The 24,919-nt window shown below is 38.7% G+C and overlaps 1 protein-coding gene across 2 annotated transcripts in view; it reads left to right on the forward strand.

Moving 5' to 3' along the window:
• mettl15 (methyltransferase 15, mitochondrial 12S rRNA N4-cytidine) overlaps window positions 1-24,919 on the forward strand; it is an 87,304-nt gene that overhangs the window by 1,078 nt on the left and 61,307 nt on the right. The window contains exon 1 of one of the 2 annotated variants that reach the window (XM_059976006.1): window positions 8,846-9,490. The exons of the other annotated variant lie outside the window; for it this stretch is intronic. Coding sequence (XP_059831989.1) covers window positions 9,395-9,490 — 96 coding nt within the window. The 5' untranslated portion in view covers window positions 8,846-9,394. Of the gene's footprint in view, window positions 1-8,845; window positions 9,491-24,919 lie in introns of those variants that run through there. 2 annotated transcript variants of the gene reach the window in all.

Below are 24,919 nucleotides of genomic sequence, written 5' to 3' on the forward strand. Positions count from 1 at the left end.
AGGACGCAGCTTCAAAATAGAGGGGCGTCCATTTAGAGTGGAGATGAGGAGGAGTTTCTTTAGCCAGAGAGTGGTGAATCTGGAATTGTTTACCACAGGCACCGTGAAGACTAAGTCTTTATATATATATATATATATATATTTAAGGCAGAGGTTGATGGAATCTTGATTGGTCAGGGCATGAAGGGATACAGGGATACAGGAAATTAGACTAAGAGGAAATTTGGATTAACCACGATGAAAAGGCAGAGCAGACTCAATGGGCTAAATGGCCTAATTTTGTTCCTATATCTTTTGGTTTAAGTGATGATTCATGGTTTGAAGTTAACATAAGCTTTCAAACACTGATGTAAAATGAGCTTTAAACGGAATTTTGATTTTTTTCAAATTTTTCTTTCTAACAGGGTTTCTAATCGTAACATGTAATTAAAATGTACAAATCTTCTCCAAAAATCACTCAGCAGATCAGATAACATGTAGAAACTTTTAAAAAAAAATCTTAAATACTTTTTCAGGTCAATGACTTTTCAGAATTGCTGTGGATGGAAAATTATCAATGTTCAAACAAATATAGAGTCAAGTGAAATGGTTGGAATAGAAGAGGCTGGCTCAATGACATTTTTTTAAAAAGCTGAGATATGAATCTTTGGTCTGTAAGACAAGAGTTATGTGGAATAGGTGGTAAAGTGAAGTTGAAGCCAAGATTGGTTCACTGCTATCTGATTGAGGGGCCATGAGTCTGCTACTGTATCTTTTGTCTTGACAGAATAATACCTAAAACTTGGAAAATTGAGACAGAACTTTGCATAAGCCGAGGAAGATGTAGAATAAGCTATTTGCTGTGTACCAAATTCACATCAACATCTTCTATCCTTTTGGCCATCTTCATTTGACTTCCATTGGCACCGTTTGTTCTCCATTAAAATGAAAGTGGTAGTTATTATCTAAAGTTACTAAACTTATTTAAATGTTAGAAGATTGCCTATCAAAAAGATTGAGTGTTCATTAATTTGTGCTGAGCTTCAAATAGTGGCAGACGAAGAAACATCAAAGTAGAAAGGAGATTGCAAGTGAATAGGAATCAGAAGACTTGGATGACTGAATGTTTAAAGGAGACATTAAAAAGTAACTGCATCTGCTATATTTGCATGGGAAACTATCTTGGATGGGGAGTGGGTATTTATAGAAATGAAAAGTGGGCGAGGGTATGATAAGTCCTTTCAGTGAGGCTTTTTGATTCATTTTATTTGACATTTATTTTGATGGCAAGAGGGACACGTTGCTTTAAATGTGTAACAAATTTTGACATTAAAGAATGTCACTTAAATCTGCACATTATTTTGAAATAATGGTTTTCTCCATTACTGTAATAGCTTGAAATAGCTGATGTTCTTACAATTGTGCCTAAGTAGGCACCTCTACTTAACTTTGTTTTTCTATTTAAACCTATGCCTATTATAATGGAAACTAAAATCTTAAACATTTCACATGAATTGCAACTACTAAACACATGAGATTCTACAGATTGTAGAAATCTAAAACAACACATAAAATGCTGGAGGAACTCAGCAGGTCAGGTAGCACCTATGGAAATGAATAAACATTTGGCGTTTCAAGCTGAGGCCATTCATCAGGACTGGAAATGAATGGGAAAGAAGCCAGAATAAGAAGTTGGAGAGAGTGGAAGCTAAAAGATAGTTTGTTGAAACTAGGTGGGTGGGTGGGATTGAAAAGCTAAAGGGCTGGAGAAGAAGGAATCTGATAGAGGAAAGTTGACCATGGGAGATAGGAAAAGGAGGAGGAGCACCAGAGAGAGGTGGAGAGAAGAGGCAAGAGGAGAGCCAGATTGGAAAATTTAAGAAGGAGGAATGGGAGGAGGGAAAATTATCAAATCAATATTTTATCCCGTTGTACCAAGACTTCCCTGCTCTTATACTCTTTGCACGAGTTGATGAGGCCAAGCTTCCTGTCTGCCTTCTTTACTGTCCATGTTTGCTGCTATCTCTAGGACCACTGGACTTGTACACTAAGGCCCGTTTGATGCAAAGTGCTCCATAAAATAATACTATTTGTACCATATCTTCAAGATCATTCAAAATGCACTACCTCACACTGTTATTTTCTTCTTCATTGTTCCCTCTATGGATTAGAAAGAAAGTCACAAAATGGAATGTCTTTAACAGCAGAGTGGTTTCATAGAATTGTTATATAATGTGGAATGATAACTAAGTGATAACTATTGACATCAAGAAGAGGAAACCGAGGGCCTATGAGCCGGTTCTCATCAGGGGATCAGAGGGGGAAAGGGTCAACAACTTTAAATCCCTCAGTGTTATCATTTAAGAGGATTAATCCTGGCTCCAGCATGTAAGTGCCATTACAAAAAAAAAGCACTTAGAAGTTTGCGAAGTTTTGGCCTGTCAGACAGACAGACATACTTTATTGATCCCGAGGGAAATTGGGTTTCGTTATGTCATGCAAAGCTTTAAGACCATAAGGCATAGGAGCAAAATTAGTCTATATAAGCCAGTCGTGCTGGTGGGTGGCCTAGTGGGCAAGGCATCAGACTAGTAACCTGAAGGTCACTGGTTCAAGCCTCAGCTGAGGCAGAGTGTTTGTGTCCTTGAGCAAGGCACTTAACAACACATTGCTCTGCGACATCACCAATGCCAAGCTGCATGGGTCCTAGTGCCCTTCCCTTGGACAACATCGGTGGCGTGGAGAGGGGAAGGCCTGCAGCTTGGGCAACTGCCGGTCTTCCATACAACCCTGCCCTGGAAACTCCAGCCGCAGATCCATGGTCTCTCAAGACCGACAGATGTCACCATCACAGCCAGTCGAGTCTGCTTCACCATTCCTTCACGGTGATGATCTCCGAGCTAGAGTGCTGAATTAGAAGGACATTAGGACTGTGTGTGTCCTTTGTTTCATAGAATCGTGGTTAACCCCTTCCATACTGGCTGCAGCGATTTGGTTCAACAGATTTACTATAGAGTCTCTCAAAAGCAGAGGTGGAGGAGTATGCCTCATGATACCTCTTCTTGGTACAGAAACCTATCAGTGCTGTTCCAATTCTGCTTACCAGAATTGGAATATCTAGCAGTACAGTGCTGTCCTTTTTACCTACTACAGGAGTTCTCTGGGGTCATTTTGGAAATAGTTTACATTCCACCTCAGGCCAATGTCGTGCAGGCTTTAGATGATCTGAGCAATGGGATCAATAGGCACGAATCAGCGCACAGTTGTTTTGGGTGATTTTAACCAGGCCAGTCTGGAAAAAGTCACTAAGCAACTACCATCAACAGATCACTTGCAATAGCAGAGGAAACAACTTACTGGACCATTGCTACATCACCATCAAGAATGCCTACTGTGCTATTCCACGCCCTCACTTCGGTAAGTTTGATCACCTGGCTGTACTTCTACTCCCTGAGTATTGGAAGAGACTGAAGATTGTAGCACCAGCAGTGAGGACCGAGAAGATTTGGACAAGGGAAGCACAGGAGTGCCTACAGGACTGCTTTGAATCGGTGTATTCAGGGATTCATCTTCAAACCTGGATGAGAATGCTGCAGTTGTTACCAACCTCATTAAAGTTGAGTGTGTGCCTACAAAGACTTACTGTACATTCCCAAACCAAAAGCAGCAGATGAATCAGGAGGTACATCATCTGCTGAAGGGTAGATCTATGGCATTCGAGTCTGGCGACCCAGGCCTATACTAGAAAACCAGGTATGATTTGTGGAGGGCGATTTCAAGGGCGAAGAGACAATTTTGAATGAGGTTGGAGGTGACATCGGATGCACAGCAGCTCTGGAGGGTCTGCAAGACATTGCTTCCTACAAAGCAAAATGAATTGCAGCAACGCTTCACTAGCAGATGAACCTTCCATGCCTTCTATGCTCACATTGAAAGGGAGAAATCAACTACAGCTGTGAAGATGCCTACTGCACCTGATGACCCTGTGATCTCTGTCTCAGAGGCCGATGTTGTTCTGCCTTTAAAGAGAGTGAACTCTTGCAAGACAGAACGTCCTAATGGAGTACCTGGTAAGACTCTGAAAATCTCTGCCAACCAACTAGCGGGAGTACTCAAGGACATTTTCAACCTCTCACTGCTACAAGCGGAAGTTCCCGCTTGCTTCAAAAAGGCAACAATTATACCAGTGCTTAAGAAGAATAATGTGGGCTGCCTTAATGGCTATTGCCTGGTAGCACTCACATTGACAGTGGTGAAATGCTTTGAAAGGTTGGTCATGACTAGACTGAACTCCTGCCTCAGCAAGGACCTGGATCTATTGCAATTTGCCTGCCAACACAATAGGTCAGCGGTAAATGCAATCTCAATGGCTCTCCACACAGCTTTAGACCACCTGGACAACATAAACACCTATGTCAGGATGCTGTTCATAGACTATAGCTCAGCATTTAATACCATCATTCCCACAATCGTGATTGAGAAGTTGCAGCACCTGGGCTTCTGTACCCCTCTCTGCAATTGGACCCTGGACTTCCTAACTGGAAGAACACAATCTGCGGATTGGTGATAACATATCCTTCTCGCTGAAGATCAACACTGGCGCACCTCGGGTGTGTGCTCTACTCTATATCCATGACTGTGTGGTTAGGCATAGCTCAAATACCATCTATAAATTTGCTGATGATATCAACCTTTGTTGGTAGAATTTCAGGTGGTGATAAGAGGGGGCACAGGAGTGAGATATGTCAACTAGTGGAGTGGTGCCGCAGCAACAACCTGGCACTTAACATCAGTAAGACAAGAGAGCTGATTGTGGACTTCAGGAAGGGTAAGATGAAGCTACACATACCAATCGTCACAGAGGGATCAGAAGTAGAGAGTGTGAGCTGTTTCAAGTTCCTGCTTGTCAAGATCTCTGAGGATCTGACCTGGTCCCAACAAATCAATGTATGTAAGTATAGCTATACTTTATTACAGTGGCTATACTTTATTAGGAATTTGAAGAGATTTGGCATGTCAACAAATACACTCAAAAACTTCTAAAGATGTACCATGGAGAGCATTCTGACAGGCTGCATCACTGTCTGGTATGGAGGGGCTACTGCACAGGACTGGAAGAAGCTGCAGAAGGTTGTTAATCAAGTCAGCTCCATCTTGGGTACTTTTCAGGGAGCGGTGTCTCAGAAAGGCAGCTTCCATTATTCAGGACCTCCAGTTCTCAGGGCATACCCTTTTCTTACTATTACCATCAGGTAGGAGATACAGAAGCCTAAAGGCATGCACTCAACGATTCAGGAACAGTTTCTTACCCTCTGCTATCCGATTCCTAAATGGACTACCTCACTTGTTTTTAATATACAGTATTTCTGTTTTTGCATGTTTTTTAAAATCTATTCAATATATGGATACTGTAATTGATTTACTTATTTTTTTAATTTTATTTTATTTTTCTCTCTGCTAGATCATGTATTGCATTGAACTGCTGTTACTATGTCACATGCTGGTGATAATCAACCTGATTCTGATTCTGGCTGATGCCAGATCCCACTCAACTTCATACACGTGCCTTTTTACCATATCCTCTGATGCCCTAATCGATTAGGAAATGATCAACTTCCGCCCTAAGAATACCCATGGGCTTGGTCTCCATTACATTCTGTGGCAGAGCATTCCCAGGTCTGATACTATGGCTTAAAAAAAATTGCTCTTTACCCCTGTTCTAAAGGTTCACCCCTCAATTTTGAGGCTGAGCCCTTGACAAACCTCTAGATATGTAGTGGAGAGTATGTTGACTTGTTGCATCACAGCTTGGTATGAAAATACCAATGTCCCTGAATGGAAAATCTTACAAAAGTAGTGAATACGGTTCAGTCCATCACGGGTAAAGCCCTCCCCACCATTGAGTACATCTGCAAGGAGCAGAGTTACAGGAAAGCAGCATCCATAATCAAGGAACTCCATCATCCAAACCATGCTCCCTTCTCGCTGCTGCTCTCAGTAAGGAGGTACAGGAGCCTCAGGACCCACACCACCAGGTTTAGGAACAGTTATCACTCCTCAATCATCAGGCTCCTGAACCTGTAGGGATAATTTCACTCAACTTCACAACTGAACATCCTATGAGCTCACTTTCAAGGACTCTTCATCTCCTCAATATTTATTGCTTATTTATTTATTAGTAATTTTTTTTCTTTTGTACCATAAATTCTGGTGTATAAGCCAAGAATTTGGTCGTAAATTTTGGTCCTAAAGTTAGGGGGTCAGCTTATACAGAGGGTGCCAACTTTGGAAAAGCGAATACATGGAAGACAGGTCGTATTTATTGGCTGTTTTTGAGTCAATTGGTTCCACTGTCGACGCATGAATTTTTTGGTTTGTTTAAACTCACATCTAGTGGCTGAAGCACGGACATCAAACTACCGGGGATGACTGCAATGTCCGTATTTTCAGCTTTCAATGCTGTTTTTGTCTCACCTGACAAGTGCGCTTTGAACATGTTCCAGACAAGTAGCGACTTTTCTTTCCTGACATCTTCGGGACGTCAATGCCACACCTCTTTAACCCACTTCATCCATCCAGCAGCATTCTTGAATGTAAACAACACCCCGCGGGAACTTTCTGAGCAATCTTTGTTTTTTGTCTCAACACAAGATCACGCCAATTCATAAATCGGGTGCACCAACTTGACGTAGCTTTGCAATTTTCGCTGACCTCATGGTGTTTTTCATCCCATTTCAACGCTTGAATGCCAATCATTTCTCTTAACAATGTATCCAGACGACCACTGGTGATTCACCCACTCTAAAACTTTTTCTCCCAGTTCTGGCCACTGGCATGATTTCCCACAGTTTGCACATTTCATCTTTGGCATTTCCCTCAGCGTGCCCTCTGCCTTTCTCCACTCTTTCTCGTTTACACTAAACTTCTTAGCAGCTGCAGAATTATTTGTTCCTTTAGCAAAATCAACAAACTTCAGCTTGAAGCCAGCATCATATCGCATTTGTTTTAATCTTTTGTACATAGTGGTTGCAAACTCAATGCTGAGTACACGTACTGATCCCGCCACCCCATGTTATGTTTTAATGAGATTGCGATGAGGGCTACATGGTTTTACAGGGGTTACATTTCAGAGGATTCTTTTCCATTGGAAACCTAATCCAAAATTTCCCTCCCTGATTTATTTATTAAGAATTCGCCTATAACGCTCTACAATGAGGAGGCCTGTTTTCATAGCAGGTACTGGTACACAAAATTTCCAGGGTCCGGATCCGGCAAAGCTGAGTACTGGCATGTGAGATCTTGTGATTGTTTCTGGTTAAATCAAAAAGCTCTACAAAAGGGGTCAGCTTATACAAAGGTAACATGAAAAAAGTCACTTCTTTAACCTTGAAATTCTTCCTATACTCTGGGTCGGTTTATACCCTTGAATATACAGTATTTGCACAATATGTTGCCTTTTCCAGATTGGTTGTTTGTATGTCTTCTTGTGTGTGGTCTTTCATTGGTTCTCTTGTATTTCTTCTGTTTTCTGTGACTGCCTGCAAGAAAATGAATCTCAGGGTTGTATATAGTAGATATTATATGTACTTTGGTAATAAATTTACTTTGAACTTTGAGTTGCATTCAGTTTGGAAACAAACTTTTAAAATGTTGCAAAATGCTATCTTGTTCTTAAATTTGGGATGATACAATTTTGATGGAGATTCTTTTAGATTAGAAAAGGTAATTTGAGTATTATACTTCTAAAATTGTTCATTGAATTTCAAATTCATGATTTTGATGTTAATGTTGCTGTATGATAGAAAATAAATTTTACTTTTGTTACCATCTGCAAGTTCTTTTACTCTTAATTTTTTCTGGCGTTCTAGATTGTATGGAATCTGTAAAATGTATTGGTGCATGATTTAACATTTGAGTAATCTGCCATTCATATACATTGCAACAGTTTGGAAGTAAAAGATCAAGAGTGCCAAAAATAAAGATATGAAATCTAGGTCCAAGTACATTGAGTGTGCATGGAAAGTTTTGTGTTAATAATTCTGACAAATGAGACAGCAAATTGTGGTAATAAATAGGACAGGAAAAGGAATAAGTGTTCACAATTGTAACCTAAGGACCTAGAACAGAAATATTATGAGGCATTAGTGAAGTTTACAAGCAGAGGAATAAAGTCAGTCGAAAGGCCAGGACAGGTTGTTGGTTTTGTGTGGTATTGGTGAAGTGATCAGTAAAAGATAAAGAATTTTCTTGAGTAAAGCCCAGGGTGAGAAAAGTGACACTGGAAATTTGAGTGTGGATGGAAAATGATTTGGGTGATAATTTGGGACAAAAAGATGAAGGGAGATTAAAGAACATTAGGAGCATTAGGCAGGCTTGGTTAATTCTATTTGTTAAAGAGGAAGGTGAACTTTTTACTTACCAAGTGAAACTAAGCAACATAAGAGTAGGTGATAACAAGCCTTTGCGCTCTGCTGAGCTCAATACCTGCTATGTTTGCTTTGACTGTTGAAGCATGGAGGAACCTTCACAAACTCCCACAGCCCCTGATGCTGTGATTTCAGTCCTTGGGGCTGACGTGAGAGTATCCTTCAGGCAGATGAACCCACAGAAAGTGTCTGGTCTAGATGGGTACCTGACTGAGTACTAAACACCTGTGCTGATTAACTGGCTTGAGTGTTCACTGATATCTTTAACCTCTTGTTTTCACAGTCTGAGGTACCCAACTGCTTTAAGCAGGTTTCAATTATACCAGTGCCTAAGAAGAATGGTAAGCTGCCTCAATGACTATCATCTAGTGGCACTTGCATCCACTATAATGAAGAGCTTTGAGAGGTTGGTGATGAAACCTATCAACTCCTGTCTGAGAAATGACTTTGATCTGCTCCAGTTTGCCTACTATCATTACAGGCCCACACCAGGTGCCATTTCATTGGCTTTTCACTCAACCCTGGAATATTTGGAAAACAAAGATACCTACATCAGGATACTCTTTATTGACTATAGCTCAGCTTTCAATACTATCTTCCCCTCAGTACTAATCAATAAGTTCTACGACTTTGGCCTCAATGCCTTCTTATGCAGTTGGATCCTCTATTTCCTCACTTGCAGACCCCAGTCAGCTCAGCTTGGCAAAAACATCTCCACAATTTCCATCACCGCTGGTGCACCACAAAGCTTTGTGCTTTGCCACCTGCTGAACTTGCTTTATACCTATGCTAGGTATAGGTATCCAATGCCCTATTAAAGTTTGCAGACAACACCACTGTCGTTAGCCAAATCAAAGGTAGTAATAAATCAGCATATAGGAAGGAAGTTGAAAATCTAGCTGTGAGGTTCCATGACAAAAACCTTTCTCTCAATGTCAGCAAGACCAAGGAGCTGATTAGTGACTTCAGGAGGAGGAACCCAGAGGACCATGAGCCAGTCCACATCGGGGTTAGAGGTGGAGAGGATAAGCAACTTTAAATTCCTCAGTGGTATCATTTCAGAGGATCTGTTCTGGAACCAGCATGTAAGTGCCATTAAGAGGAAAGCACAGTAGCACCTCTACTTCCTTAGAAGTTTGCTAAGAGTCAGCATGACATCTAAAACTTTGTCAAATGTTTATTGATATGATGTGAGTATATTGAATAATTGCATTGCAACCTGGTATTCAAAAACCGACGCCTCTTGAAGGGAAAATCCTACAATAAGTAGTGGATATGGCCCCATGTTTCATAGGTGAAGCCTTCCCCACCATTGTGCATAACTACATGGAGCACTGTCAAAGTAAAACTGCATCCATCATCAAGGACTCCACTACCTAGGCCATGCTGCCATCAGGAGCCTCAGGATCCACAGCACCAGGTTCAGGAACAGTTATTACCTCTCAACCATGAGGCTGTTGAACCAGAACTGTTTACTTCACTTGCCCCATCACTGAACTCTTCCCACATCCTGTGGACTCACTCTTGAGGACTGTTTATCGCATGTTCTCGATGTTTATTATTTTTTTGATTTTGCACATTTTGTTGCCTTTTGCACATTGGTTGTTTGTCCTGTTTACAGAGCAAGAATGAATGTTGTCTTTCAAATATCTTGGATTTGGTTTCCTGATTTTTAACTATTGGTTTCAATGTTAAGCATTAAGCTCAACAAGACATTTGTTACTTTATCTCCTTTTAACAACCACTGAAGAAGAATTTGGTAGAAATGATTACACAAAAGTATTGTTACAGTTTAATATTCGGACTGATATTCCTTCACATGGTGACCTTCTCTTGAACTTGTTGATTTTCATTTCCATAAAATTGGTCAACATATTAAATATTTTAATCTTTGTTCAACCTGGCTTAAAGGGGCAAACACAGTGTTTTGTGAATGTCTAGTGTTGCTTTTAGAACATAAGAAATAGGAGCAGGAGTAGATCATCTGGCCCATTGAGCCTGCTCCACCATTCAATAAGATCATGGCTGATTTAACCATGGACTCGTCTCCACTGTCATGTTGGCCCATTTGTCATTATGGTCAAGTGTATCGTCCGAAGAATGTTGGATGTTGGTCTATTATTTTTATGTTGTAGCATATCACGTAAGCAAAACACTCCCCCAAAACAGTCTAATGCTGAACATTGTATATAGGACATTTATTTTTAATCTACACTCTTTTTGACAGACCTCAGTTTCATGAGGAAAATGATGAGTATTTTGCTGTTGGAATTATTTTACACCATTATTGCGATGACTACAAATACAATTTTCATTCTGTTTAAGTTTATCTTAAATTCACTGTACAGAGGTAATAGCATTTATTTTTGTAGGAATTGAATCAGATGGAAATGGTTTGTGTAATAAATCAGTACAATTCTTGGTCACTAAAAATTTCTTTATATATTTAGTCAATATTAAACATTGAGATGGTAAGTTTATTGCCATGAACTTGCTTATCTTTTGGAATATATTATGCACTAGAGATCCCAAGTATTTTGACATCTCAGTCTTTGCTGCCCTGAAATTTAAATGATAAGTTTATTTTGGCAAACCCTTAGGGTATACTCAGTAGCATGAAAATGGGTACATTTGGCATAATTTTGATGATCAGATATAATCTTTGAGGCAATTATACAATATCCAGAGGTAGCATTTGGTCCTTGTAAGGTGACAAAATAGATTGGAATTATTGTTTTTTTTTTCTTAAGTAAAATTTAAATTTAAAGAATTCTTCAATGAAGTACTGCTACTAATTTTGTTTTTCCTACTTTTTGTCATTGTGAAGATTCCCTTTTTGAGTTGGTATCCCCTTGGGTCAATATTTTGTTCCCTTTAATTAGAAAAAAATCATTAACACAAGCACAGTTCAATGCACTTCCAATTTTTAATAAATTATTACTGATTAATTCAGATACTGCAGCAAGCACTGGCACTGCACTTTCTCACAGAACTATTTTGCATTGCAAATTATGTATTTTTGCAGTGTGCAATGTATGTCATTTGTAAAAGAACTCACTGAGTATGATTTTTAAGATTATACGTTTATCAACAATGTGCTGTAGATTATATTCCTTTTGCCTTACCTTGATTGTCATTTCTGATTTAGTCTTTTTAAATGACCATGTATCCTTCATTGACTACTTATTGAATGTTTGGACAAGGTAGTTAAGAACAATCATTAAGGCATACATGCACATCCTTAACATGGATATTGATTATTGGAGGGGTCTTTGCTCTTGTTATCTCCTTTTCCCCACAGTACTACCCAAAGCAAGTTTGCATAACTGTGTCTCTGCAGTAATCATCTAAAACAAGAGGTTCATTGCAGTTTCAGTTTCAAAATTGGCACTAAACATTCCATTCTCATTAAAACCCTATGAACTGATTTTGTGATTTATTAGTTGCAACAGCACTGTACAAAATGATATTAAATATGACAATTTTCTAAAGTTTGTAGAAGGGAAAACTGCTAGCGTTCACTTTAATGGGATATTTCAAGATCTTCATGATGAGCCATTATACCTCATTGTGTTCAGGGTCACATTTCCTTATATCAAACTTGCAGCAGCCTTAATATTTTTTTTCTTCTGGTAAAATGTTTGACTGGATGAGTCAGCATACTGAGTCATAGGCAACACAGGCTAGAGAAGTGCTGGACGACTTAATTGGAGACTGCTTAATTAAACCAGAGCTTTCGGCTTAGTTAGTCCGATTGACAGGCTCCGGATGTTTTTTTAACAACTGCCATAGTTATTGCGCACACAATATATACCTCATCATCCATTTTGATACCTATGAAGTTACTGATGTGAAAGGACTGTCTCTTGAAGGGTATTGTGTTTTTAAAAGTTACACTGTATGCATCTAATCAGGTTTTATTTAAGATACTATATCTAGATTAGATTAAAGTGCTTCATAATTATCAAGCAAGACTGAAAGTAAGACAAATTTACAGATTAAGTTAGTTTAAAAGTGAAATGGACAGAAGTACTGTGGTTTACTGATGTAATAAGATTCCCCTGCGTTAATATAGGAATAATATATGTTCAAATCATGATGCTTTGTGGTTTAAACAGATCAGTATTTCTTTTCTATAAAGCTCTGAAAGAGTGGACCATTGGCTGGTACACTAATAAACTGATTCAGATTGTGTTGAGCCTCTTGAGTAGTATCACGTTTGCACCCTTCCAAGTAAGTAGTGAAGACTTTTGCATCATGGACCTACCCAGATCACAGAGAACTTGGTATCTGCCAAAGTGCCGTTGCTTAGTATTCATGTGGCAATTGCTGATACATTGAAGGTCAATGGTACTATCCTTGCTGTTGGTATGTAGGACTTGGGAATGGAGCTGCTTTTAAAGATTAGAGCATGTGAGCATCTTAACATAGCAATTAATTTATATTTGTCAGTTCACCCTTCACACTTAAATGTCCTGTGGTTTAGTTCAAGTTATGTCATTATTGAACAATCTGTAAATAAAACCAAGTGCATGGAGAGCATTACCTAATAGTTACACCATTATCATTCAGTTTGTTGTAAGATGAATGATGAAGGTCTTATAGATGGTTAGCATGAGAGCATTTTCCTGAGAAATACCTGTATTGAAATCTTATGGCTGAGATATCAAACCTTGAAGAGTAAGATTTATTTTTCAGTGTAGGAGATAACTTTAATTGCATTCCTTTTTAATTTTGCCTTATTGCCTTGGATGGAAGATCTGAGTTTGTGCTGATGGGTCAGTATAAGTTTATTTTCATGAAATATCCATTGAGTTGAATTTTAGTTTCTGATAAAGTATTAGTAATTTCATTAGGAACAAAATGAATTTTAATTCAAATAAGGAAAAATGTTACACTCCTGCAGATCAGAAAGATAAGCATGTAAAACCACATGGATGTTAAGTACATATCTCAAAACAGGGGCTTTAGTGCTGGAGCTCTGTTCCTGTTGTTTTATTGCTAATCAATATCCATGATGAGAGACTGGCATATTTGTGCAGAATTTAAGCTAATTGCACATTTAACGTGTTAGTGTAAGTCTGTAATTAATGCTGGACATTCACTTTGAAAGTTAGTTAGATTTACCTTTGTTAACTGGCGCAATTAGCATGTACTATTACTTGGCATAGAATATTGATGTTAATCTATTCCAAATTCTTGTTACCTTTCAGAGGTGTGGAGTGATGAGTAAGGTTCCTCCTGATTATTATCTGATTTGTAATCGTGTTAAAATTCTTTACATGGTTTAAAAAAAATAAAGAATTCCCTTCCTGAAAAGCATAGGACACAATCTTACCTTCCCTGAAGATGTCACCAAAGCATGTAAACTGGCGAGCTCACCACTAGCTTAAATCCTAAAAGCACACGAATAAAATAAAAACAATAGCAAGATATAAAAAAAATCAAATAAATCATTTGTTTTCTGATAAGTATTACATTTACAATCTGAAGCAAACAGCTGTAGATATTGCAGTTCCTCCCCAGATAAAGAACACTTTGCTGTATACAGCACATACATATGAAGGAAATTGGCTGGTTGAATTTACTGGGTGCTGTGGTGCATCTGCTATGAGAGAACTCGGGTCATGGCCTCATTTCAGACATGCAAACTGCTCAGGTTTCACATAGTTGACAGGAACAGAGTCCTGCCCTAGCCTGGGGAACACGTGATTGTATAAGGAGCACGTGATTGTGATGTATGAGTTAAGCATATCATCCTGTTTACCAGGAGCAGCTTCTCAATAGTTTATATTGGGTATGATACTTGTATGACTGTTCATAAGAAAGTTTATGTTGCTTGTTTACAATGGCACCAGCAATGATGACTTCACTACATCCTACTTTGGAGTATATCTTGCATTGTTGCACAGAATTGTTTTGTCTTGATAATGTGGAAACTAGAGTTCAAAAATTGGATTAATATGGAAAACGTTGAAAATACTCAGGTCGTACAAAGTCTGGAGCAAAATAGTGTCAAAGTTTCATGAAACTGACCTTTTGTCAGCTGAACCTGTGTAAATAGTATGGAAATATGCCCAGGATATTCAAATTACAAAGTGTAATTTGTTGATCTTGTATTTCTCATGAAATTTTGGAGAAAATTATAAAATGAACTGGCAGCTATAGGCATATTATGTTTTAATTTCAAATTGACAGCACCTGCATTATTTTAGTTCTATGGAGCATGATGTTTTTCTTTATTGAGATACAGCGTGGATTAGGCCCTTCCGACACATTGAGCCGCCCCACACAGCAACCATCAATTTAACCCTCGCCTAATCACAGTACAGTTTACACTGACCAACTAACCTACCAACCAGTACGTCTTTGGGCTGTGAGAGGAAACTGGGACACGTGAAGGAAACCTAGGCATTCACGGGTATAATGTACAGCCTCCTTACAGACAGCAGTAGGAGTTCCTGTCATTATCACAACCTTAAAATGGAGTGATGACCTGAAGGCTTCAGTGAAATGCACTTGGACAGCCTTAAGCTTGTAGGAATTGTAATCAAAATGCTTAATTTAACAATGAATTGACAATCTCCCCCTGAGATTATACAGGATATTGGAAAAACTAAACAATGGTTGTAATATACTTGTAAATAGTTACTTAATTAGGTCATGTATTCTTAGCAATGCCATCAAGTGAGCTATATACATGATACAACGACTGTGCATTCTGAATAACTTGTTAGACTTAACACTACTGTTTCAGCCTAGGTATCTCATAACTATTGTTCTGGGCAGATTTCACCAGATAGTATACAAACTATTATAGGGGAAAGGCTGGTGAAGAAAGTTTGTATTGCATCATTGTGCAGAGTGAATCCCAAGGTGGTGATTAAATAAAATTTGAACTCACCATATTACGGAACTATGTCTACTAAGTTCTAATTACAAAGCTGAAGTGCTGCTCTGTTTAACTAGTTTAGCACATAAGTTGAAATTATGTTTGAAATGGGGAAAACATAGAGGAGACTATTACAACATTAAACATGGCACATAAAACTGAAGAAAGAACATATATTTCTGCTTCTCCCACACAGAATTATTAGGTTTCAGAATGTTGGAAAGGTATTACATCCTTGATGTTTACTTAACCAAGCACTTTATGAAATGGAACAGCTATGAAAAGTAGTTGATCCGGCCATTGTAGAGGCAGCAGCCCCTGTGAAATGCTGATTCAGAAGTGGTTCCTTATGCTGCTGGTTTTAGAACAACTACGAATGATCTGCAGGAAATGGGGAGAACATGTTGATATATAAGTATTTGTTTATGTTTGTAAGAATTTTTTTTGAAGATTTTGAGGAGTAATTAAGCAATAGATTTTCCAAGTTATCAAACATTATTTTGTTTTCCAATACAAGGACTTTGGAAGGCAATGACACAAATTTGGTTTTCTTAGAATGGATGAAGTAGCTGTGGAAGGAATGAAGCAAAATTTCACTGAATTAATTTTTAAGAAGATATCCAATAAGATTGATAAAAATAGGCCTATATTTTGTGAAATGTTTAAGAGTGAAAGGGGATTTTGTTGACAGTAGGTGCTGCAAGACTATTTCCTTTGGCTAGATATTGTGGAACTAGGAATTACCAGTCTTGGAATAGCATGACACATCAAAACATGTCAAACCAGGAGATATTTTATGAGCATCAGTTTCAGTTGGGTTAATGGAAAAGAGTACAAATGCAACACAGATCCCAGGCATTTGGTGGAATTGTGACTGTCCTTTGAAACACAGAAAGACTTTGATGAGATGCTGCATTGAAGATTATTGTAGAAAACAAAAGCTCATGGTGCAGCAGGTAATGACATGGAAAAAAGATTAATTTCTGACAGGAAACAGGAGGCATAAGTAGATTTGTTTTTCTAGTTTTTAAGTTTTAATGATTGGTGAGCCACAGGAGTTAGTGCAAAGACATCAATTTTTGGCATTTTACAGAAATTGGATAAAGCTATTGAAGGTGCAGGTGCTAAATTTTCTAATGACACAAGGATCTATAGGAGAATATGCTATGCAGCGTGTATACAGAGATTACAACAGATATTGGTATGCTAAGTGAACATAAGACAAAAGGGTGAAGACCTGATTTTGGAAAACCTTGGCAAGATGGATATGTAAAGGATGTTTGGTTTCCATGTTAGAGTTGAATTCCACATTGTCTTCTGTAGGCTACTCAGTGATAGTGCAGAAGTGATTTGAACCTTTAAGAAGTGGAGTGGTCCTTCTTTCCTTACGTGCTGTTTCCTAGTCATGACACCCAATACTGCAGCAATTAGTGGCAACATAATTCCTTAGCCACATAATGCTGCCTTTGTTTCACATTCATAGGGTTAAGTAGGAAGAATGATACTGAAATGGCATGCTTTCAGCCATATATGTTGCATTTTAGTTGCATGTAAGTTTTGGTAATAATTTGCTTTCAAGGCTGCCTCACAAGAACCATAGAATCAGACAAAATGAATCAGGAGAATTGAACTTTTTAGATTCAGTATTAATATCCTAGCCTGTCTCATAGGTTTGTTTATTGCTTAGGCCATTTAAAACTGAACTATCGTAACTACCAGTCACAAAACAAACTTTCTGTCTTTACTGTTGGAACAGTCAACACCAACTTCTGCTGAAATTGGAAATCTTAGTTGAGTACCTTTTAATATAATACCAGAAGAATATAAACACTCTAAAGTGCTTCCTGATTTGAATGACTTACCAAACTATTTTAAATGATGTTACAGAGTCAATCTCATTGGTAAATCTAAAGTCAGATGTGGGGCAGACAGAGTTACTGGTAGATTTCCTTATCAGTCACAAAGTTGCCATTTATGATCTAATTAACACAGAAGGTGTATGTATTTTTAAAGTTGTCATATTTGCCATTGTTTCCCAACCTGTATTTCAGGAGTATGCTTTGAAGAACAGTCTCGGTCTGAAACGTCAACTGTTTTTTTCATTTCCATGGATGCTGCCTGATCTGCTGAGTTCTTCCAGCATTTTGTGTGGGTTGTTCTGGATTTTTAGTATCTGCAGAATTTCTTGTGCCAATGTTAGAGTTAATCCGTGCCAAACCAGTAATCTACCTAGTCCCTTCAACCTGCAGTTGGACCATAGCACTCCATACCCCTCTTAATGCCTCACCAACATCTTGTATAATTTCAACATAACATTCCCAACTCCTGTATCAAACTTGAATTAATGAAGGCCAATGCGCCAGAAGCTTTCTTTATGACCCTTTCTACCTGTGTCATTGCTTTCAAAGAATTTTGGATTTCCTTCAAAGGTCTATTTGTTATCAAGCTAGCTGTGAAACCAAGAAAGCAAAGAATGGCAGCACGAACATCAACCCCCAAATCCCTTCTCCCAGCACAAAAAAATAAACAAAAACGGAACAAGCCCATTGACCCACCAAATCCCCCTCCCCTGCACAGAAAATTGAGAGAGTATGGGCAAAAAACAGAATATAAAAACTATAGACTGAAAAAAAAATGCCATAACCAAACCACAGAAAATCTGGGTAACATTTGCTGGGAAGAGGGGCTGCTTCCCTCTCTGGCAGTAGAGCAATCCCACCGGTGATGAAAAGGAAGTCTCCCCTTTCTGGGAACAGCGATCCCACCAGTGATCAGGCAGCCAGTAGTATTCTGAGACTCCTCTGTTCTATCACACTCCTCTGTGCCCTACTGCTCACTGTGTTGGACCTACCCTGGTTGGTCCTCTCCAAGTGCATCATCTCGCACTTGGTCTGAATTAAATTCCATTTATCATTTTTCAGCTCTTTTTTTTCCAGCTGGTCCAGATCCTACTGTAAGTTTTGATAGTCTTCCTCACTGTCCACTACACTCTAAGACTTGGTGTCATCTGCAAATTTGCTGATCCAGTTTACCACATTATTATCCAGATCATTGATGTAGATGACAAACAACAATAGACCCAGCACCAACCCCTGTGACACATCATGATTCACAGGCTTCCAGTCAGAGAGGTAACCACCTACTCCTAGTCTCTGGCTTTTTCTGCAATGCCAATATCTAATCCAATTTACAACCTTATCTTGTATGCCAAGTGACTGAATCTTTTTGACCATCCTCCTAAGTGGGACCTTGTAGAGAGAGGCCTTGCTAAAGTCTATGCAGACAACATCCACTGACTTCATCAAATTTCCTGGTAACTTCCTTGAAGAACTATTTGATTGTAGAAGACCTTGGGGTTCTCCTTCACTTTGCTAGAGCAACCTCATGCTTCTTTGACCTCTCTTGATTTCCTCCTTTAATATTCTCTTGCATTTCTTAGACTCCTTGTGTACCTTATTTATTTTTGTACCTGCTATGCACCTCCTTTTTCTTAACCAGGGCCTCAATATCTTTTGGAAACCAAGGTTCCCTAAGCCTGTTAAACCTTGCCTTTTATTCTGACAGGAACATACAATCTCTGTACTCCCAAACCCTTACTTTTGAAGGCCACCCACTTACACCTTTGCTAGAAAACAACCTGTCCCCATCTGCACTTGCTAGATCCTTTTTTGATAACTTCAGAATTGGCTTTTCTCCAATTTAGGTCTTAACCCGAGGACCAGACGAATCCTTTTCCATAATTACCTTGAAATTAGTTGTGCAACATAAAGTTGCTTACTGTTATTTTGGGTCATGAAATTGTAAGGGTTTTCAAAGTAACCCATGATCAATATGGAAAGAGTTTAAGAAGGCAACTTAATACAGTACTGCTTGAAAAACATTTTCAATGCCACCAACTGCAGAAGTTCATTATTCTTGATTGGAATTATAACTCAAACCAAATGACGTGAGGATACTTGGCAATTGCTTTATTTGGTTGCAGTCCTTGTTGTCTTAAAATACTTCTGTTTTGTGTCGTATACAACATAATTTTATATGGGGAGGGGAACTCTGGTCTGAAACCGTTTCAGAAATTGTGTACACTGCTATTATGATGCATTCATTTTGCACTGTTGATTGTTTTCCCCTAAAATTTTTAAATATGATCTGTGCGCAGATAGGATATTTCCTTGAGAAAGCAGAACCAGTTCTTTAAACTCTGAAAGAAAAAAAAATTGAATGATTCCACTCTGAAATTTACTTTTAATTTTCCTCTAAGAAAATAATCTATCGTATAAATGGACAGATTACAGTTCTGAACTCAGTTATATTGCAAGAAGTCATTTGGTAAGCTTTCTAATGGTGATTGTGCAGGAAAATAGAATGAGTAAATAGTTGAAGGTGATTAGTTGCATGAAAATTTGAAATGAATAAGAGATTTCACCAGGTAGAATCACTGCCTCAGGAATTACATAAACAGGTTGTATCACCATTTCTATACTTTGCAAGCCCTGACTCCCATGGTTTTCTTGTGCAGATTTCCACTGGATTCATCAGTCTACCTACAAGGGTCTAATTGCGATTACTTGGCATGACACTAGACCCACTGGGCAGGATTCGTCCACCAGAGGGCTGCACAGTTACAGAATGCTGATAATGCAAATTGTGGCTCTTAATTATTTCTGCTCCATCAAGAAATCAAATTACAACAAGCAACAGCTCATCCCTTGAAGCCCAGAAGAGAATGGTTTAATCATGGATTTTGTGTTGGGGCACCTCAAAACAATTTCACTATCTTAAGGATTCAAAGCATACACATAAGCAGAGTTTTAAAATCTGTGTCTATGTTACATAGTTTCACTAGTTTGATTCACTTCCAGCAGTGATCTGAGCATCATGTAGGGGCAAGGTTACTTGACTCAAACCTACTTACTCCAATTCAATATAGATATGTAATGGCACCATCTCCTTGTTCAAGATTCTTCCAAATGTTCTAATTAACTCTTGATAGTGCAAGGCTTAATAAAACTGATTAAAACACTTAATTTTAAACAAATTAAATATATTGATTAACTATTGTTCAAAGTAACCAAGTAGAATTAATAATAAATAATTATACAATATAATGTCAGTCTTTTCCATGTCAATTTGCAGCCCTCTGGAAAAGGATGAGGCACTGTCAAGTTGAGTTCATTGTCACGTGCACAAATATGGTGAGATACAGATAAAGTGGAAAAACCTGCAGCAACTTCATGGGGACATAAGAAAAAAGAAAGTATACATAAGTTCAGAAACGGTTTTATTATAATCGACACATTCTGAAATCTGTTGTTTTGCAGCAGCAGTATTCAACAAGTCATTAAAATTACCCTGTTCAATAAATAAATAATGCAAAAGAGGAATAGTGAGGGAGTATTCATGGGCTTGTGGACATTTCAGAAATCTGATGGCAGAGGGGAAGAAGCTGTTCGTAAGGCACTGAATGTGGGTAGATAAGAGGAAAAACAAAGCAGCACAAGAAACAACACGAGTCAGAGCCATGGTAGTGCAAGCAATAATCTGTAGTGTTCTTCAGTTCCTAAAATCAGACATTGGGGATTATGAGATTTTCTTGCAAGTGGCTTCTGATGCAGGCATCACCTTTATGTCTGGCAGTGAGCAGGCAAAACATGTTATTGAGTGTCTACCCATTTTAGTGATGATGCACTTTTCTCTGCCTTGCAGGACAAAACTGACAATCAGCTGATGGCAGCAAGTAAAGACAGGTGCAGATACATGATTTTTCTTTCTTCATCAGCAACAATTCCCCTTCTGCTCCTGTCACTCTCCCCAAACAGTATCTTACCCCAAAAAGAGAGGGCACAGTTTTAAGGTGCCTGGAAGTAGGTCCAGAGGAGATGTCAGTAGATGTAAGTTTTTTTTACACAGAGAGTGGTGAGTGCATGGAATGGGCTGCCAGCAACAGTGGCGGAGATGGATGCCAGAAGGTATTTTAATACTCCTGGATAGGTACATGGAGCTTAGAAAAAGAGAGGGCTATGGGTAACCCTGCGTAATTTCTAAAGTAAGTACATGTTCAGTACAGCATTGTGGGCTGATGGGCCTGTATTGTGCTGTAGATTATCTATGTGTCTAAACATTGCAGGCAATGTTGCTCACCATCATTGAAGCAATTATTGCTGAGCCATGTGAATATGGTAGTTGATTGTTAAAATATACACTTCACACTGCACTCTCTTCTGATTTACAAAGTTGAGTAAGTATAAGCAAACACCTCAAAGTGCTAGGTGTTGTTGAAAGAAACTGAAAGCAGACTGTTTCTCAATTTCAGAGGGAGCTCAACAGTTGAGGGAGAAACACTCCATGGAATTTTAAGGAAATTTCAGAGCAAGAATCTGCATGTAGCAGAGCATGGAGAGAAGAGTAGGATAGTTTCACTGTCCAGTGTGTGGTTATATCTTTGTTTATGTGAAGGCAACATTAAGAGCACTTCAGTGGAGTAGGCTGCAGAAGGACATCCTTGGGTGTACACAGTGAAATACTTGGTACATTATATTGCCAGAAAGAATGTAATTCACAGAATTCCTGAAGCTTTTTCAACAAAAATAAAGTGCCTAAATAACTTTTTGGCCAAATTGTTTCTGTAGAAAATTGCCCTAAGACAGGTTATCTGTGGACTGATAAAATTCTAATTGTATTGTAAGTTTTTCCTCAAGTCAGAGCCGAAAAGTGATATGATGTTTGCTTCCATCTCATACAGTATTCTAGTCATTGCTTTACTATTTAATTATTAATTGTTCATTTTGGAGTACCATGTTATTTTTTGTTGCATGTAGTGCCATCACACCACAGCAATTTCCTAATGTATATGGCAAATAAAATTGATTCTTTATATTTTACAACACTTACTCTAGATAATGAAACTTGGGGAATCATTTGCCTTTGATTTCATGTGTACTTTTTTTGTTCTTTGATAATAATGATGGCTTGCCACCTACTACTGTGTAGATTTATAATATCTGTAAGTATTTCAGTTTCTATGTAATCAATATTAAGTTGATAAGCTTCCTTTCTCTGGAAGCAATGTGGACCATCAAAAATTAGTACTGATGAAGGGCCTTGACCTGAAACAATTTTTTTTTTACATGAGTTACTGTGCAAAAGTCTTGGGCACAAATATGTGTAGCTGAGATGCTTAAAACTTATGCACATTACAATAGCAATTTGGGTATTGCACTGTACTGCTGCAAAAAAATATTCATGACATGTGAGTGATGATAAAGCTATTATTAATATGGGCAAGGAGAGTGGGAAGGGGGGCAAGGAGAGGGGAAGCAGTGGGAAGTACCATAGAAATGTTCAGTAATGATCAATAAACCAATAGTTTAGGAATCAAATGACTTTGCCTGGTGTCTCAGGGCTGGGTGTATCTCCACCTGCGCCACTTCCTGCCCCTGGCACTGCTCCTCTACCACCTGTCCTCCACCCCTCCCGTGGCACTCTACCCTTGCCGTTCTCAACATCCTTTGCTCCCACTGGAGTTACAAACTCTCTCTCTCCATTCCACATTGACAAATATAATACTGCGCTAAAGTCTTGGACACCGGGTGTGTAAGACTTTTGCACCGTACTGTAAGTGACATAGTTAAAATATTACCACAGTTTCCTGTAAAGGAGGATAAATTTTGGTCAAATTTCAATAGTTTTTGAAAACTGAATTGACTTTCACCAGAACATTTAGTAACGTTAATGATTATTTGAAAAAGTGACTGGCAGAGGATAGCACCTTGCTCAGCATAGGCATGTTGAGACCAAGGTTCTATTTCCATGCAATATCACTTTATGACTATTTGTTATTATGTTATTTTCCCTATTACACTGCTCATTTTAGTATGTGAAATAAGAATCATTTGGGTATGAGATATATAACTCAACATTTGTAACAACAAACAAAGCATTGGAGGAACTCAGTGGGTCAGACAGTATCTGTGGAGCGAACTGCATGGTCATCTTTTGGGTCAAGTTTCTTTATCAACTGGAAGGAGGAGCAATAGCCAGTAAGGAAAGCTGGGGGAAAAGGAATGGTGCAAGAGCTGGCAGGTGATAAGTAGAAGCGACAAAGGTCTGGAGAAGATGGAATATAATTGGAGAAGACCATGGAGTATAGAGGAGATGAAGAGAGAGAGAAATGTGTGGGTAATGGGCAGATTGGGAGGGTGGTGGTTACCAGAAATTGATGTTCATGCCATCAGATTGGAGACTACCAAGGCAGAAACTGAAGTGTGGTTCCTTTGTTAGAGTCAACTGTCCATTTAGAACTTAGAAATCTACAGCACGTTACAGGCCCTTCGGCCTAAATGTAATTTGCTCTAGAAACTGCCTAGAATTTCCCTACTGCATAATTGTGTAGATTTGTAAACTCCCATGTACCTATCTAAGTATCTCTTAAGAGACCTTATTGTATTCACCTCTACCACTGTCACTGGCAGTGTATTCCAAGCACCCACCACTCCCTGTGTGAAAAACCTACCTCTGACATCCCCCTTGTACCTATTCCAAGCACCTTAAAGTTATGTCCCCTTGTGTTAGCCATTTCAGCTCTGGGAAAAAGCCTCTGGCTAGTCACACAAACAATGCCTCTCATCATCTTATACAGGTCACCTCTCATCTTCCATCGCCCCAAGGAAAAAAGGTCAAGTTCACTCAACCTGTCTATTCTCATAAGTCATGCTCTCCAATCCAGGCAACATCTTGTAAACTTCCTTTGTACTCTCTCTGTAGTATCTACATCCTTCCTGCAGTGAGGTGACCAGAACTGAACACAGTACTCCAAGTGGAATCTAACTAAGGTCTTGTATAGTTGAAAAATATAAATAATGATTTCTGTCCATAAGTATACTGCCTGACTCAATTCAGCTGCAGTCCCTCATGTCAACATATCTCTAACTTGTTTTTTTTTAATGTAGCTGTTTCCTTTGGGTCCTCCAGTTTGCTCCCACAGTCCAAAGTCGTACTGTTTGGTAGATTAATTGGTCATTGTAAATTGTCCCATGATTATGCTAGGATTAAATTGGGGGATTGCTGGGTGGGATGGCGTAAAAAGCCTGAAAGACCTGTTCCACACTGTATCCCAATAAATAAAAAAGTAAAATTATTAGCATGTATATTTTTTGTTGGTTCAGAAAAGCAGGTTTTGCTTATTAACCAGTTGAAAAATCACAGTTGTTTAGTTATAAATGAATCTTCAAATCTTCAGGAAGTTCTGTTGAACATTAGAACATAAGAAATTGGAGCAGGAGTAGGTCATCTTGCCCATTGAGCCTGTTCCGCCATTCAATAAGATCATGGCTGATCTGGCCATGGACTCATCTCCACCTACGTGCCTTTTCACCATAACCCTTAATCCCCCTACTATGCAAAAATCTATCCAACCTTATCTTAAATATATTTACTGAGGTAGCCTCCACTGCTTCATTGGGCAGAGAATTCCATAAATTCACCACTGTCTGGGAAAAGCAGTTCTTCATCATCACCATCCTAAATCTACTCCCCTGAATCTTGAGGCTATGTCCCGTAGTTCTAGTCTCACCTACCAGTGGAAAGAAACTTTATTACCTCTATCTTATCTATCCCTTTCATAATT

Source organism: Hypanus sabinus, chromosome 7, assembly GCF_030144855.1.
Source record: "Hypanus sabinus isolate sHypSab1 chromosome 7, sHypSab1.hap1, whole genome shotgun sequence".
NCBI classification, from domain to species: domain Eukaryota; kingdom Metazoa; phylum Chordata; class Chondrichthyes; order Myliobatiformes; family Dasyatidae; genus Hypanus; species Hypanus sabinus.